This window comes from Ahaetulla prasina, chromosome 3 (assembly GCF_028640845.1).
Source record: "Ahaetulla prasina isolate Xishuangbanna chromosome 3, ASM2864084v1, whole genome shotgun sequence".
NCBI classification, from domain to species: Eukaryota; Metazoa; Chordata; class Lepidosauria; order Squamata; family Colubridae; genus Ahaetulla; species Ahaetulla prasina.
In genome coordinates this window covers 1,942,333-1,958,254 of record NC_080541.1, presented here as the reverse complement: position 1 = coordinate 1,958,254, position 15,922 = coordinate 1,942,333, and the positions used below count along the sequence as shown (strand labels likewise).

The 15,922-nt window shown below is 42.5% G+C and overlaps 1 protein-coding gene across 2 annotated transcripts in view; it reads left to right on the top strand.

Moving 5' to 3' along the window:
* The first annotated feature begins 47 nt into the window (after positions 1-47).
* The window catches only part of RECQL4 (RecQ like helicase 4), a 35,680-nt gene continuing 19,805 nt past the window's right edge, over positions 48-15,922 (top strand). The window contains exons 1-12 of one of the 2 annotated variants that reach the window (XM_058176523.1): positions 48-96; positions 3,290-3,399; positions 3,560-3,593; positions 4,360-4,469; positions 7,085-7,228; positions 7,810-8,882; positions 9,016-9,115; positions 10,189-10,312; positions 11,848-11,970; positions 12,145-12,291; positions 13,457-13,549; positions 14,981-15,117. In XM_058176523.1, coding sequence (XP_058032506.1) covers positions 3,316-3,399; positions 3,560-3,593; positions 4,360-4,469; positions 7,085-7,228; positions 7,810-8,882; positions 9,016-9,115; positions 10,189-10,312; positions 11,848-11,970; positions 12,145-12,291; positions 13,457-13,549; positions 14,981-15,117 — 2,169 coding nt within the window. In that variant the 5' untranslated portion in view covers positions 48-96; positions 3,290-3,315. Of the gene's footprint in view, positions 97-3,289; positions 3,400-3,559; positions 3,594-4,359; positions 4,470-7,084; positions 7,229-7,809; positions 8,883-9,015; positions 9,116-10,188; positions 10,319-11,847; positions 11,971-12,144; positions 12,292-13,456; positions 13,550-14,980; positions 15,118-15,922 lie in introns of both variants that reach the window. The other variant, XM_058176522.1, reaches the window with a different exon arrangement.

Below are 15,922 nucleotides of genomic sequence, written 5' to 3'. Positions count from 1 at the left end.
CTAGGCTGGGCACGTGCGCTTCCCTTATTGGTCGGCGCTTCGGGGAGCGGGAAATCCTGTCAGGCTCGGCGGCGGCCTCGGACGGCGAGCTTTCCTGTAGGTTTATCCAGCGCGGGGAAGGCGGGAGCCCGGCTTCTTCTTCTTTCTCCTCTTCGCGTGTCACCTTCCTCGGGAGGCTCCGGCCCAGTCAAGCCATTTTGGCAGTCACAGTTTCGCGGCGTGGGGGTCGGGGGTAGCGGGGGGGGGCGCAGGATCCCAATCCTGGAATTGGGGAGATTTTGGAGCCGGTTTTGCACAATTCTTCCGTGGGGCGACGCTCCCCCCAGCCCCCCCCTCAGAGCCGCCTTCCCTGAGCTTCCGTCCCATCACGTCTGTCTGTACGTCTGTCTACCTCTCCCTCCCTCCCGCCATCTATCTCTATCAATCCCTCTCTCTTTATCCTGTTTCTTCCAAAATCAGACACCCCTGATAATAAGCCCAATCGGGCTTTTGAGCGCTTGGCAATAAGGCCAAGCATTTATTTCAGAGTTCAAAAAAATATAAGGGTCTTATTTTTGGGGAAACACGGTATCTATCTATCATCTACATCTATCTATCATCTATCTATCTATCTATCTATCTATCTATCTATCTATCTATCTCTAACATCTATCTTTCTGTATCTATCTATCTATCTATCATCTATCTATCTATCTGTATCTATCTATCTATTTATCATCTATCTATCTATCTGTATCTATCTATCTATCTATCTATCATCTATCTATCTATCTCTATCATCTATCTGTATCTATCTGTCTCTCTCTCTATTCTATCTATCTATCTATCTATCTATCTATCTATCTATCTATCTATCTATCTATCTATCTATCTACCTATCTACCTATCTACCTATCTACCTACCTTAAGCTGGACTCGCTTAAATTTTAAATTATCAAATTGATTTTATGGGTTTTAAATTTTTTGTAAATTTTAGAGGGTAATATTTTATCTATAAGTAGCCATTTCAAATAGGTTTTTTAAGGGTTGTTTTTAGTTTTGTATTGTTGTTTTCTTTCTGTATTTTATTCTTGGCTGTACACCGCTCTGAGTCCTTTGGGAGAAGGGCGGTCTATAAATAAAAATATTCTATTCTATTCTTAGACTGTTTATTTTATTTATTTTATTTTATTAGATTTCTAGATCGCCCTTCTCCCAAAGGACTCAGGGCGGTGTACAGCCAAGATAAAAATAAACAATAAACCTGACCTCACCCCATTTTAGAGGTTTACTGACCTCACCCCATTCCTAAGAGGTCTGTAAGGGGCGTGCATAAGCGCACCAGCGTGCCTACCCTCCCTGTCCTAATGTTCCCTTTTATTTGTATCCATTTCATGTATTCATAATTATGTTTATACTTATATCTGTTATCTAATACATGCTTGACGAAATAAATAAAAATAAATCATCTGCCTCTATCTATCTATCTATCTATCTATCTATCTATCTATCTATCTATCTATCTATCTATCTATCTATCTATCTCTATCTCTACCTTAGACTGTTTACTGACCTCACCCCATTCCTAAGTGGTCTGTAAGGGGCGTGCACAGTGGTGGGATTCAAGTAATTTAACAACCGGTTCTTTGCCCCAATGACTTCTTCCAACAACCAGTTCACCAAACTGCTGAGAAAGTTAACAAACGGTTCTCCTGAAGTGGTGCGAACTGGCTGAATCCTACCACTGGGCGTGCATAAGCGCACCAGCGTGCCTACCCTCCCTGTCCTAATGTTGCCTTTTATTCGTATCCATTTCATGTATTCATAATTATGTTTATACTTATATCTGTTATCTAATACATGCTTGACAAAATAAATAAAAATAAAGCATCTACCTCTATCTCTCTATCTATCTCATCTATCTATCTCATCTATCAATCTATATCATCTCATCTCTTTCCATCGCTCTCTCTCTCTCTCTCTCTCTCTCTCTCTCTCTCTCTCTCTCTCTCGTATCTGTCCATCCATCCATCCATTGCTGAAAAGCAAGGGGGGGCGGTGTCTTTTATTTATTTTTTGGAAGCAAGGGGTTTTTATTTACCCACTGTTGAAAAGCAAGGGGCTCTCCCACTTATTTATTTATTGGAAAGCAAGGGGTTTTATTTGTTTAATCTATCTATCTATCTATCTATCTATCGATCTATCTATCTATCTTTCCATCCATTCATATCCATCCACTGCTGAAAAGCAAGGAGGGGTCTTATTCATTCATTCAATTTATAGAAAGTAAGAGGGATTATTGATTTGATTACTTTATAAATAGTTATTTTGACCACCTCAAGATTTGCACACTAGGCCTCTGTACCAAATGGAAGAAAGCTTCCCTTCTTGCCATCTTTTTTTGTCTTTTCCTCCTGCTTCTACGTCTGCACTTTCCTTTCTCGAATCAAAAGACAAAAATGCTGCAAAGGATCTGTGGGTTCTTATAAACCCCCTATTGTATCTTCCTGATAAAGCCATGATGATGATGATAGAATAGAATAGAATAGAATAGAATTTTATTGGCCAAGTGTGATTGGACACACAAGGAATTTGTCTTAGTGCATATGCTCTCAGTGTACATAAAAGAAAGATACGTTCATTCATACGTTGATTTATTAAAGAAAACAAAGGTAGTACCAATAGTGGCAGGATTGGATTGCCTTGAGTGCAATCTCAAAACATCAGGAGCATTATTTGAATACCTTTGGTATTGACAAATTTGCCTTCAGTAAATTGCAGAAGTCAGCTTTACTCAGAACAGCTTACAACCTGCAATGATAAGTACCTCTAACTGTCAAACATCCAGACCAGCCTCTCCCCGGTCCTTGGGAAGGACTTGAGAGGTGGACAAAAAGGCCAAATCCAGTCTGAACATCTGACTGATTGCAAGGAAAACAATTTATTAAACACCAGCATGTTGAAAAAAAGAAATGGTAGCTTGTCGTAGCTTTGATGGGGCAGACTCTCAAATAACAAAGCCACCTCAGCCATTATATCAGTTCTGTAAAGGATCTTCAGTTTCACATTAAGAGTATATATTTTTAAATATAATTCTGTATCTTGCTTCAATTGTAGGACAATGAATAAAATATTTCAGAGTGGAATTTTAAAGTTGCGGAGTTGTCTATCGAAATCTGAATGAGAATATTGTATGACGATTGATGTTTGTGTCCTGTTTGTACTGTGTTCTGTCATGGTGTTTCTTGCTAAATCTTCTGATGGAGTTTTCTTGGGGCTAATTAACCTGACATTCTGTCTTTTCATACAGTTTTCAGGAAATTGCCAAATGGAACTATGGACCCTTTGGACAACATTAAGGTCCTACTGAAAAAATGGGAGACTTCTTTTTTTCAGGAGCAGCAGAGGAAGCCCAGCAAGGTATTTTGAATGTAATTTAGTATCAGTTTATAATAGTTTTCTTTTCTTTTTCTTTTTTTTTTAGTTTTCATTGTTAAATTGTTTAGGCTGATTAAACCATTTTCAACACAATTGAAACCAAGCAGATTTCTGAAATTATTTCTTTGTGTTTGTTTTCCAGGCAGATGTCCTGGATGCTCCTGAAAAAATAAAAAGTAAGCATGATTTTTCTCTACAATGCATTATAGTCCCATGTATGGAGGTACAGAAGTAGATGTGATAGAACATCAGTTTTGATTAGTGGAAAATGATAGTTATTTGCAAACATTTAAAATGCTATATTTTGGTCACTTTCTCATCAGAAAGGTAAGGAAGACAAGAAATTTGTATCTAAAACTTTTTAATTAGATGCTAATTGCAATGATTTTTACAATAAAATTTTTTGTAAAAAATCACTTCTTACTCTTTTGAGTTTTTACTATCAGAAAAGCCAAAATGTGAATGGCATCAAGGAGTCGTGGTATAATATAAGGACACTGTGGTGACTAGCATCAAACAAACTGTTGTTCTGTTTCACCCTTAGCCAGTCCCTCTCAGCTCAAACATTGTCACAAATTTGGAAATCTGATATTTTTTTTCCTTACGGATTGAAGCTAAAGTTTCATTCACATTTAGAAGAGCAATAGCTAAATCTTTCCTTCTCGATTTCTAGCAACTGTGACTTCTTTTGAGTTGTAACTGAACACGCTTCAGTGGTTTAGTAAGAGATTCTTCAACTGTTTGGGATGTGCCAAACATTTTATTCTGAGCGCAACGTTTCGCAAACCTCCTGTCCCTTGTCCTCATGTTTTGACTGTGAAACTGTTTTTGAGTGCAAAGTGAACAATTGGATAACCTACGTAAAGAAGATTGTACATTTGAGGGACTACAGAATTAATTTGGCTACATGATTTTCTGCTCAAAAATCTCATTTGTGCACAGAACTGTACAGACAATACAAGGCACTAAAAGAATCCAAGGGCCATCATGATCCTCCTGAATCTCTCATGACCTGCCAACAAGAAAATCAGGAACTTGTAGCACCAGAAAAGGTATTGAAAGAGCCACCATGTTTTGCAAATATGTCGTTCTATCTGAGTCTTGATCCTGAAAGGTGAGGTGGGGGGAATCATTGGACCTTCTTCCTTGTTGGAAGAAATGTCCATCTGGGTTCAGTTCCAAGCGGGGGGAAAGACACTGGAAACATGGAGACTGCTTGGAAAGATTGTTTAATGGTGGACAGGGTCACATGGTATGAGTTCCTGAGCAGAAAAGGGACAAGATGCTGAGCATGCCTTGGTTTTATGCCCTCTCTGAGCTTTGAACTTCCTGGGGCACAGGAAGAGTACCCTGATTGGTTGTCAGACTCCCAGGTGATCTAGGAGTCTTAGCTAACTCTGTAGGTTGTCTCAAGCTTGCTTGAGTCTTACCATATGGTAAGCTTTTGTTGCTAGATGGGTCCTATTGTGTTTGCAGATGATGGCCCATTGACAAAGGTGGGGGGAGGCTGGAAGCTGCAGGGAGCTGCTTTGTCCTTAAAACATATTTCTCCATTTCTCATCCAGGGAAATACAATATTCTGCCCTTTTTAATATTTCCTAAAATATTTCATTCTTCTAGGAGAGGGGTGGGTGCTAACTTCCTACATCCTGTGAGATTTAAAATCCCCAAATTTGATACAACTCCAAGACAAGTCTGATTAACAAAATCAAAGATTTATTGTAGAAAAATATGAAAATAAAAAAAAGTGGTTGCAAGCATGGCCTCTTAGACTCTTCCCAAATGGATTGAGTTCAAAGAGCACAAAAACAGTTTTCAAGCTATACATTTTATACACCTTCACAATGCACGCCACGCCTAAGAAGCCCTCCCAATTCCCCTTAGGTCATCCTTTTAGTTGTTTTACACTTTAAAGGGTCATATTGGCCGATGTTCCTGTCTCCTGATAGGATTTTTGCCCCAGGCGTAAATTCCTGTCTCCTGCGGAGCTCTTATCCAGTCATAATACATTGTCTCCACTGATTACCATTTGAAGTCACTTTGCATAGTCAGGAAACAGCAGACAGATAGTCTCACACTTTGGTATTACATTTGTTACAATTTATAAAAGAATAACATTTATTTATTTCCTTTAATCCTTTAAAGCAAAACTTGCTTAAACATCACCAACATCTCAGGGTTTGTACAATATGCTAAACCCAGTTACTACAATATGTTTGGTGATGTTTAAGCAAGTTTTGCTTTAAAGGATTAAAGGAAATAAATAAATGTTATTCTTTTATAAATTGTAACAAATGTAATACCAAAGTTTATGGGTTCACATTAATACAATACACTTACGTACTAAAGGAAATAAATAAAGGTTATTCTTTTATAAATTGTAACAAATATAATACCAAAGTGTGAGACTATCTGTTTGCTGTTTTCTGACTATGCAAAGTGACTACAATTGGTAATGTAATCAATTGTGGAGACAATGTATTATGACTTGATAAGAGTTCCCCAGAGACAGAAACTTACACCTGAGCCAAAAATCCTATCAGGAGACAGGAACATCGGCCCAAGGTGAAAATTATAAGTAAATAAGAAAAGATATCAGAGAATGAATGGAAATTGCCAAGATGACCCTTAAAGGTGTAAAACAACTAAAAGGACAAAGTGGGTAAGGGGGGAATTTCTTAGGCGTGGCGTGCATTGTGTAGGAGTATAAAATGTGTAGCTTGAAAACTGCTTCTTGCGCTCTTTGAACTCAATCCAAATGGGAAGAGTCTAAGAGGCCGCGCTTGCAACCGCTTTTTTTTATTTTATTTTATTTTCATATTTTTTTACAATAAATCTTTGATTTTGTTAATCAGACTTGTCTTGGAGTTGTGAGTATCAAATTTGGGTTTTAAATCTCACAGTACCTTGTGAATGTGGCCACCAGATCTTTAATTGGCTTGTTAAGTGAATTATAGGAACACAATAATCAGTTTTCCTGAAATTTCTTATGGTGAGTTAACATTTCCTTCACTCGTTTTATACATAGCATCCAAAACTCACTGGTTGTGTTTGCACAATATACGAACCGTTGTTTACCTAATCATTTAATGTAACAATTTAACCCAACTGTCATGATTTGCATAGTATAAGCCAGTGGTGAAATCTGAACCGGTTTACTACTGGTTCACTGGCTACGCATCTGCGCAGCACATGCATGCGCAGAGCGCAACATGCACCAAATGTGAGGTGCCTGCACGCAGTGCACGGCAAAAGGAGGCATGCGGTAAGAACAGTACCTGGGGGGTGATCAGCTGTGGTGCGCAATCTTTTTTTACTTTTAAAAACATTTTTTACTGAAAAATGCTTTTAAAAGTAAAAAAAAAAAGGCTCTGACAATCGCATGGTTCAGCTGGGCATGGGCGGGGGGGAGGGATATTTTCCTACTGGTTCTCTGAAACACCCGTCACCATTGCTACCAGATCGGGCGATCCGGTGTGAACCGGGAGCATTTCACCCCTGGTGTAAACAATTAATCACACCCACTGCATTCACACAAGAGGGCAACCAAAAAAATATTTGTCAAGTATGTGACTCCGCCTGGGTCTTTTTGAAAAGTCTTTTTGGTATTGATATTAATAACCGAGTTGTCTTTCTGTCCTCTCTCTTCTTGGGTCTCTTTTCTAAGGCACCTGATTTCGGTTCCTGGGGATCACACCTGAATCGAGCACAGAAAATTCCTAAACTGACCCAGCAGAATCCAGAAGCCTTGCAAGCCTCTGCACAGCATTTTGGGATGAAGCTGAAATGTAACTTAGGTGCAAAAATTAAGGTCTGAAAAGTTTGTGATTGTTGAGAAGTTTATAGTTGCTATATAGTTGTACTTTCTGAGTTCATACAATGCAATTATATAGGGTGGTGCGGTGGCCTAGAGATGGAGCTCTCGCCTCACAATCAGGAGGCTGTGAGTTCAATCCTAGGTAGAAGCAGATATTTCTCTCTCTGGGTACACTGAGAATATATCAGATGAACAAAACTCCTCATTGGCAACAGGAAGGGCATCCGGCCAGTAGAACACTGCTAGCTCCATTCACTTGCCCAGACTCCACCCCAAATGGGATTATGAGGTTGTTAAATGAAGATGATGATACAATGCAATGCAATTATATATTGTGGAAAATATTGTAGTTTAGAATGTGGAATTCTGTAGCTTAATTTCTGAAGGATTAAAGTCATTGAAGAATCAAAGGGACCAATTCTCTTTAAAAATTTCTTTCTTATCAATGTTCTGTTGTCAACAAACACAAAACATTGCATCTTATTTTGAGTTAATTAGATTATTAGTTTTCAGCACTGATATCCATCTGATTCTACTAATTGTGTGTTTTTTTTAAAAAAAACTTTTGATCCCAGGAATGTCCTATAACTTTAAGGAGATCCCTCCCTCCTAAAAGGAAACCAGTTCAATTAGCACAGAAGGATGGAGCTCAAATTGAAAAAGTTGTGCCTTTCCTATCGCCTGAAGTTCCTTTGTTAAAAACTAATCCCAGTGATTTGCCTGGTTCTAATTCCAAGGAATTTACAGCTCTCCTTCCTTCTTCATTCCGTTTTCCTGGTCCGAAACCAAGGCTGTCAACATCAGATCGGTTTCAATGGCAAAAGCAGACAGTCACGAAACGCCTGAGCAGTTTGGATGCTGGGTGGCTAGACAGGTGCCAAGGGACAAAATTGGAAACTGGAGAGGAACAAATAAAAGATTGTAGTTCGAACCCAGCTAATGGGGCAGGGCCATGCCGAGGATTGCCAGAAAGCATTTCCTTCCAAACACAGACTCCGTTTTTCCAACCTGGGAAAAGAAAACGGGAGAAAGATTGCCAGTCTCCCCAGGAGAATTGTCAGCAGGACATGTTAGAGAGGCAGCCCGTGGTCCAAAGTCCAGAAGGCCTGAATACCTGGAGCACACGGGATAATCCAGATCCAGACAAAGGAAGGATAAGTGGAACATTCAGTGAAACCAGTGCAGAAATTCCCGCTACTGAGCAGATACGGAACCTGGAGACTGGCAGAAAAGACGGCAGCCAGAAAACAGAGGAGCGTCTTCTGCAAGGAGCTTCCTCCAGGCTGAGTGGTGCTCTGTGTGATGGGCACAGCGGGCAGCTTCCCCTCACCAAGAAAGGGAAAATGCCAAGCAAGAAAAGGCGTCTGGATCCTGCAACTGACAATGAAGCTGCTCCGGGCATTTCTAAACATGGCATTGGTAGAAAGCGCCAAAGGACTAAAGAACTGGTTGAGGGCAGCCACGTCAAAAAACTGCACCCTGTCCGTCAAAAGCCAGGAAAGGATGAATACGACTTTGACCAAGACCCTGCCCAAGAGCGAGAAAAGAAGAAGGAGACGGTTCCACTTCTTTCTGAAAATATACTTGGGGACCTTGTTGAGGAAAATTGTCCTAAGAAGACTGGGAAGCCCAGCATGCCAAGCTGCAGGTATCTACCCTCCCTCACCTTTTCCTGGTGGGGGGAACTGGCTGGGGAATTCTGGGAGTTGAAGTCCTCAAGTCTTAAAGTTGCCAAGGTTGGAGATTCCTGCTTTGCACTGATACGAGTTTTTTCCCCCCAGGCTGCCACCAAAGAAATGTGGCAATTTTGTCCGTCTCAATATGAAAACAAAATCCCATGTAAAGAGCTACGCCTTGAAGGGGAAACACCTTCGCAAGCAGGTAGGTTGCCTTATGGCCAACCTCCAAGGTGGATCAGCACATTTAAGAGCTTTTAGCTGGTTCTCAGATTTCATGCTTGATCATCTTTCCCCCCCTCCCCCTCCCATGCTGGAGAATTGCTGGAGGTAGTCCTCGACTTACGACCACAATTGAGCCCAAAATTTCCATTGCTAAGCAAGGCAGTTGTTAAGTGAGTTTTGTCCCATTTTACAACCTCGCTTGCAGCAGTTATTAAGTGAATCGCTGCAATTGTTAAGTTAGCAACACAGTTATTAAGTGAATCTGCGTTCCCCATTAACTTTGCTTGTCAGAAGGTTGCAAAAGGAGGGGACCACATGACCCCGGGACACTGAAACTGTCATAAGTACGTGCCAGTTGCCAGGCATCCGAATTTTGATCGGGTGACCTTGAGGAGGCTGCAATGGTCGTGTGAAAAACGGTCATCAGTCTCTTTTTTACAGTGCCATTGTAACTTCAGACAATCACTAAATGAATGGTTGCAAGATGAGGACTAGCTGTATTAGAAGTTAAAACCACAGGTCTTACTGAAAGAGCAAGCAAGATTAGCCCAATTTCTCTTCTGTTTAATTTGTTTATTTGTTAAAGTTCTACGCTGCTCCTTACACTGATAAGGGCAGCTTACAAGCCTTAAAAAAGATCAACATAAAAGCAATTACAATTACAATGCTATATAAAAACTAGAACTAAGGAAATGGATGGCAGGGGTTGAGGTCTTCTTACCCCATCAACCACCTCCAGCAGAAGGTGCCCCTCTTGGGGCCCCAAACCATGTGGCAAAACCAGGTTTTGATATCCTTCCGGATGGCCAGAAGTCTGGGAGCAGTTTTCATGTCCAGCGGCAGGATGTTCCATAGGACCGACTCTTTGAGTCTGCCAGCCAGAATTCCTTGGCCGATGGGGGTCTGCAGAAGCCTTTTCTGCTGGAACAAGTGGGGTGGTCGAGTCCCATTGGGGCGAGACGGCTCCTCGGGTAATTCCCTGAAGTCACCAGCTACGTAGGGAAGGAAGAACCAGGCCCTCTTTGCCGCATCTGTAATTTTGGTCCTGCCTAGGTGTGGAAGCAGAAGTGGCAGAAAAAGGGGCATGAGTTTGGTGGAGGTGGCAGGCTCGTGGACCGAAGTTCCGACACTTGCTTCAAATGTGGAGGACGTGGTCATTGGTCTTCCCAGTGCAAAGGTGAAGGTGGGTCTACTCTGGCTGGCTGACGTTATCAAACTGGGAAGTCTGGTGGCGGAATCCAGGTCAGTTACCCAAGGTTGTCTTGAAGTCCCAGACCTGAAAAGACCCTTCTGAAATTGAGGCCGTGTGGTCTCTGCTGCCAAAGAAACGGTAAAAAAGCTACAAGAACCTTCCTTATCTTGTTTATAGTGGAATATAAACACCGCCACCAACAGAAAGAGCACAGCAATGGTTACCTAATGAGAAAAAAAAATATCTATATACATTGGTGGTGATTAAAATAAACAATGACAAAAAAGAATAAAATGATTAAGGAAAAAAACCTATATTCTGTCAACTCAGTAACAGTACAGAATTAATTAAGTCCTTATGCTTAATTAATCAAAGAGAGAAGCAACCTGGAATTAAGGAGTATCTTACATAAATAAATGATTAATCATAAACCACTTACATCTATCTTAAGTTCTATACCATTCAACTGAATTTACTGCGACCAGCGCTTTCACAAGTTTCATAGATTTTATTGTTTTATTGTTAAATTTCTACTATTATTTCTGGCAGTATAATTGGTTCTGTCATGCGTTTTTAAATCTTCCTGAGAGATTTCTTCCAATTCAGCATTTCCCAGTAAATTAATTATTTACTATTCAGTTACACATGTCTTATCTTAATGTAACTGAGCATTAAAATAATTAAATTGGTAATTAATAACCTCTGCCTCATTACATAACTGACTATTGTTGGCTTGAATTCCAGATGTAAAACCGTATTGCTTTTCTTGCTTTAGTGTGAGCCAATAATTTCCCATTTTTCTTTCCTGATTCTGCTGATCAATGCATTTCAAAGAATAATCAAATTGTTCCGAACATATTAGCTGAAGAGAGAGCCGTCCCTCTACATAGATCAAATATTTCTCAAGGTCAATTTCCAAGTTTTAATTAGGCTTCATCAGAAGCAGAGGCATTAAAAAAAGCATTGATAGAATTATCAAAACCAAAATAAACATAACAGAAGCATGCTGTCGGGCTTGTCCTGACTTGGTCATTTAGAAAAAGAGGAGCCTTCGATTGCATTTGTAGTGAAAGGTATATTTTTACTAAAATATAGTAAAAAAAACCACAGCCAAGTGGTTACAAAATAGAAAAAGCCAGATCTGAGGTTTTCTCCGTGAAAGCTGCCTGCTTACTTCCCCGTTTCCCAGCTCCTTCCCCGTTACGTCCCTGGTGTCCAGTAGAATTCTAACATATTGTTTTGGTAACGGTTCTGGTGCTTGGTGGGCTCGCCAGTGGTCCGCATTCCATCCCCAGGCTTCTGGCCTTGGGGTCGGTCAGCCAATGTCTCCCTTGAAGTGGTTTCCTTTTCTTGTCTCTCCCCCCCCCCCAGCTCTTTCCTCCCCTCCTCCTCCGTGGTTCATGGTAGTCTGGCATCAGGGAAGCATCAGTGGGGCAAAGCAGGATGGCAGCACTGAGACTTACAATCTCCAAGCTACAGTAACAGAAAGCTTTATTTGCATTCCTTTGCATTCCATGCAGATCGACTCCCTGCTACCGATGCCCAGCTGGAGGACAAGAGCTGTGCTGACGAAGAGGACGTACCCTTGTTGACTCTGGAGGAAGTGGCTCAGATGACCAATACGACTTACACAAAAATTGCAAGTAAGCGACAAGAGCTACGTCCGCCGTGCCAGAGCATCTGCGTCTAGATTGTTTCTGGGTTGTCTCGATCCAGGAGATGAGACAAAGCATGAGGTTGGGTTGGGTTGCTATTAAGGTTATTAATAAACAGTGCTTTCTCTGAAAAAAATTGCTATGTCAATTCTCCTTTCTCAGCAAAGAGTGAGAACAGCCAAGAAACCCTGGAGCGGTCTGCTCAGGAACAAAGTTACTTGCAAATAGGAAGGCCTGTACCCGAAATGTTCACTCCACCTGCACCGACAGAGCCTTTCTACAAATTGGGGCCAGATAAGAAGGTGAGAGGTAAGACTCAGTTGTGAGGAAAATTCTAGAGGTGTGGAGGAAGATGAAAACTCTATGATGAAAGGTTGCAGGAATTGAGTATGGCCAGTCTAGTGAAAAGAAGGGCCAGGGATGACATGAGAGCAGTATTGCAGTATTTGAGGGGCTGCCACAAAGAGGAGGGGGTCAAACTATCCTCCAAAGCACCAGAGGGCAGAACAAGAAGCAATGGATGGAAACCTATAAAGGAGAGAAGCAACCTGGAATTAAGGAGAAACTTCCTAACAGTAAGAACAATTAACCAGTGGAACAGCTTGCCACCAGAAGTTGTGGGTACTCCAACATGGGAGGTTTTCTTAAGACGAGATGATCATTTGTCTGAAATGGTATGGAGTCTCTTGCTTGAGCACAGGGCTGGACCAGAAGACCTCCAAGATCCCTTCCAGCTTGATTCTGGTTCTGATTCTGGAATTCTGTCCAGTTTTGGTGGCCAAGATACAAAAAAGATGTTGAGAGTCTTGAATGAATGAAGAGCAACAAGAATAAGTAGGGGACCGGAGGCTAAAACATATGAACAACAGTTACAGGAACTGGGCATGGCTAGTCTAATGAAAAGAAGGACTAGGGGAGACATGACAGCAGTGTTCCATTATTTGAGGGGCTGCCCCAAAGAAGAGGGGGCCAACCTATTTTCCAAAACAGGACAAGAAGCAAGGGATGGAAACTAATCAAGGAGAGAAGCAACCTTGAGTTAAGGAGAAATTTCCTGACAGTGAGAACAATTAATTAGTGGAATGGCTTGCCTCTAGAAGATGTGTGTGTTCCAACACTGGAGGTTTTCAAGAAGAGATTGGACAACCATTTGTTTGAAATGGTATAGGGTCTCCTGCTTGAGCGGCGGGTTGGATTAGAAGACTAAAGTCCCTTCCAACTCTGTTATTCTGTTATTATTCTGAGAAACATAAAAGAAATGTATGCTAATTGAGGCAGCTTTAAAGTTCTTAGTTGCCCTGCCGTGTTAAACTGTCAGTTCTTCAGAATCTGAAATCTTTTGTACAGAGTCTGTATCTTTATAGCTGAAACTGCAGCAGAGTACAATTGAAGGTCTCTTCCTTCGGCTCGTCCTGCTGAGTCTTCCCTGAGGACAGGCATTCCTAATTTTGGTTATGCACTGTGTCTTGTCCAGATACGCCTCCTGAAGTGTTCCAAGCACTGGCTGAGCTGGGCTATACTTCCTTCCGGCCAGGACAGGAAACAGCAGTGATGAGGATACTCTCAGGTAAGGCATAAAGAAGCAAATATTTAGCTTACTTGGATCTTTGCAGTTGTGGTGGTGGCCAGGTATTTCTGGTAAGCCTGATTTCCGAAGGACAAGCAGGCGACTCTCGGTTTGTCCTAGTCTCCTGACAGAGCCTGGTGAGCTGGGACATTGGCACTGATGGGTAGCAAGCACTAAAAGCGCCTCTCTTTTTTCCTGGAATGCTTGTGCCGCCACACATGAGAGAAGTTAGGTCTGCCCCATGGTGAGTCTCCATCTTCCCTGAAGCTCCCTCCTGTCTATTGAGCACCCTCTTCAGTGGGCCTAGAGAAAACGCACATTTATTATGAAGCATGATTTCATATTGCAAAAATGAATGGAAGGAGAAATATATTGTGGTGTGGTACCTCCTCTGCTTTTCTGAGCAAGACCCGGCCGTATTCCCCAATCCCTTCCACGCAGACATCTGGTGAAATTTGTTTCCTGCCATGTCTGCTCTAGTATGTGAATAGGCACTGTGCATCTCAACTCATTCATTCATACTTTCATACATTCTTTCAATTTCTATAGCTGCCCAGTCAGTTGGATGGCTTACAATTCCAAAATTATAAAAAATAAAATAAAAAGCATTTTAATAACAATAAAAACATCCAAAATACAGATAGTTAGCCAGTGAACAGTAAAGTCAGGAAACGGAGATCTAAACACATTCAGAGCCCCAGCTGTGGGAATACAGCCAGATTTTAAGAGCCTCGCAAAAGGCCAGCAGAGTTGGGGGTCATTCTAATCTCTTGAGGAGAGGATATTCCACAGTGGAGGGGCCCACTGCAGAAAAGGCCCTTCTTCTAGTCACTGCCAGCCAACACTCTGGCTGATGGGATCTGCTGGATCAAATTGGATGGCTAGAGATTCTTGGAAAATTCTTTAGACTGACTTTCCCTGTAGGATCACTGCGGGCAGTTCCCTGTCAGCAACACTTGAACTGGCAGGTGTTCTGGACCTGTCAGAAAAGGACACCTGGCTCTCTTGTTTTGTTTTCTGGCAATTTGGAGAAATATTTTCCTCTTCATGCATTCACAAGATCTCTTGGAACCCTTTCTGATCTTCAGCAATGTAGATTCAGGATACATGTTTAAAAGTATGACCGGTCAGTCAGGGAAACAGGCTGCCATGTGTAGCGGGGAGATTTTCCCCGAAGGTTTTCCTATAGAAGTTCAGTGATCCTTTCTTTCTTTTATGTACACTGAGAGCATATGCACCAAGACAAATTCCTTGTGTGTCCAATCACACTGGGCCAATAAAATTCTATCCTCTGTCCTAGCTGTTGTAGTGAATCTTGCACCCAGCAGGGGGCGGGCTAGAGTTGCAATTTCTGTGCGAGTGCGGGCACCAGGGAAGGTTTCCATGGCTGCCGGTTCTGAGGCTGACTCTGCTGGCTCCACTCTCTTGCAGGGCTCTCCACCTTGGTGGTCTTGTCAACAGGAATGGGGAAATCTCTCTGCTACCAGCTCCCTGCGTACCTGTACAGCAAGCGGTGCCCGTGTATCGCTTTGGTCATCTCTCCCTTGGTGTCGCTGATGGACGACCAAGTAAGCTGGAAGACGCCCTTGGCTTGGGAGGGAACCTGTAGGGCGACACCTGGAATCGTGTACTCGGAAGCAACTCAGCAACCCCTGCACTTCAGAGAGCAGAGGTCTTACATCACTGTATGCAGTGCTACATTCTGGACCAGTTGAAGCTTCTAGGTCAGGGGTGTCAAACCCGATTTTATTGAGGGATGCATCAGGGTTGCGTTTGGCCTGGGTGTGTGTGTGTGTGTGGCCAGGGGGCGTGGCCAGCTCGACATCACTCATGGCAGCCCTCAGAAGGGTTAGGCCAGTCCTTCACTGTTTCCAGGTCTAAGCACCGCACTGGCTGGATCCTGCCCACGGGCCTTGAGTTTGACACCCCTGTTCTGGGTGATCTTCAAGGGCAGCCCCACGTAGAGAGCTGTGAGGTGGCCTGGGCATAACTGACTGTCTGAAGAGCCTCCAATCTAGGAAAAGGCACAACTGGCATACCAGATGGAGGCCTTCCTGGTCATAGCTGCCACCTGCTCTTCGAACAAGAGCTTCGAGGCCAGGAAAACCCCCAAATTGTGCACCCGCTTTAAAGCCTTGCTTGGCATGGGTCCAGGTGACTTGAGCAACTGTCTCACCCGCTGGGACTGGCAGAGGAGGCATGCTGCAGACCCCATCAGTCAAGGAATTGTGGCTGGCAGGGTCTAGGAGAAGAGCCTTCTCTGCTGGGCCACCTGCCCTTTGGAACATCTTTTCCCCCTGGAGGGAGGGCCACTCTCACCCTCCTGACCTTCCGTAAGGGCCTGAAGAGCTGGCTCTGCCCCATGGCCTGGGA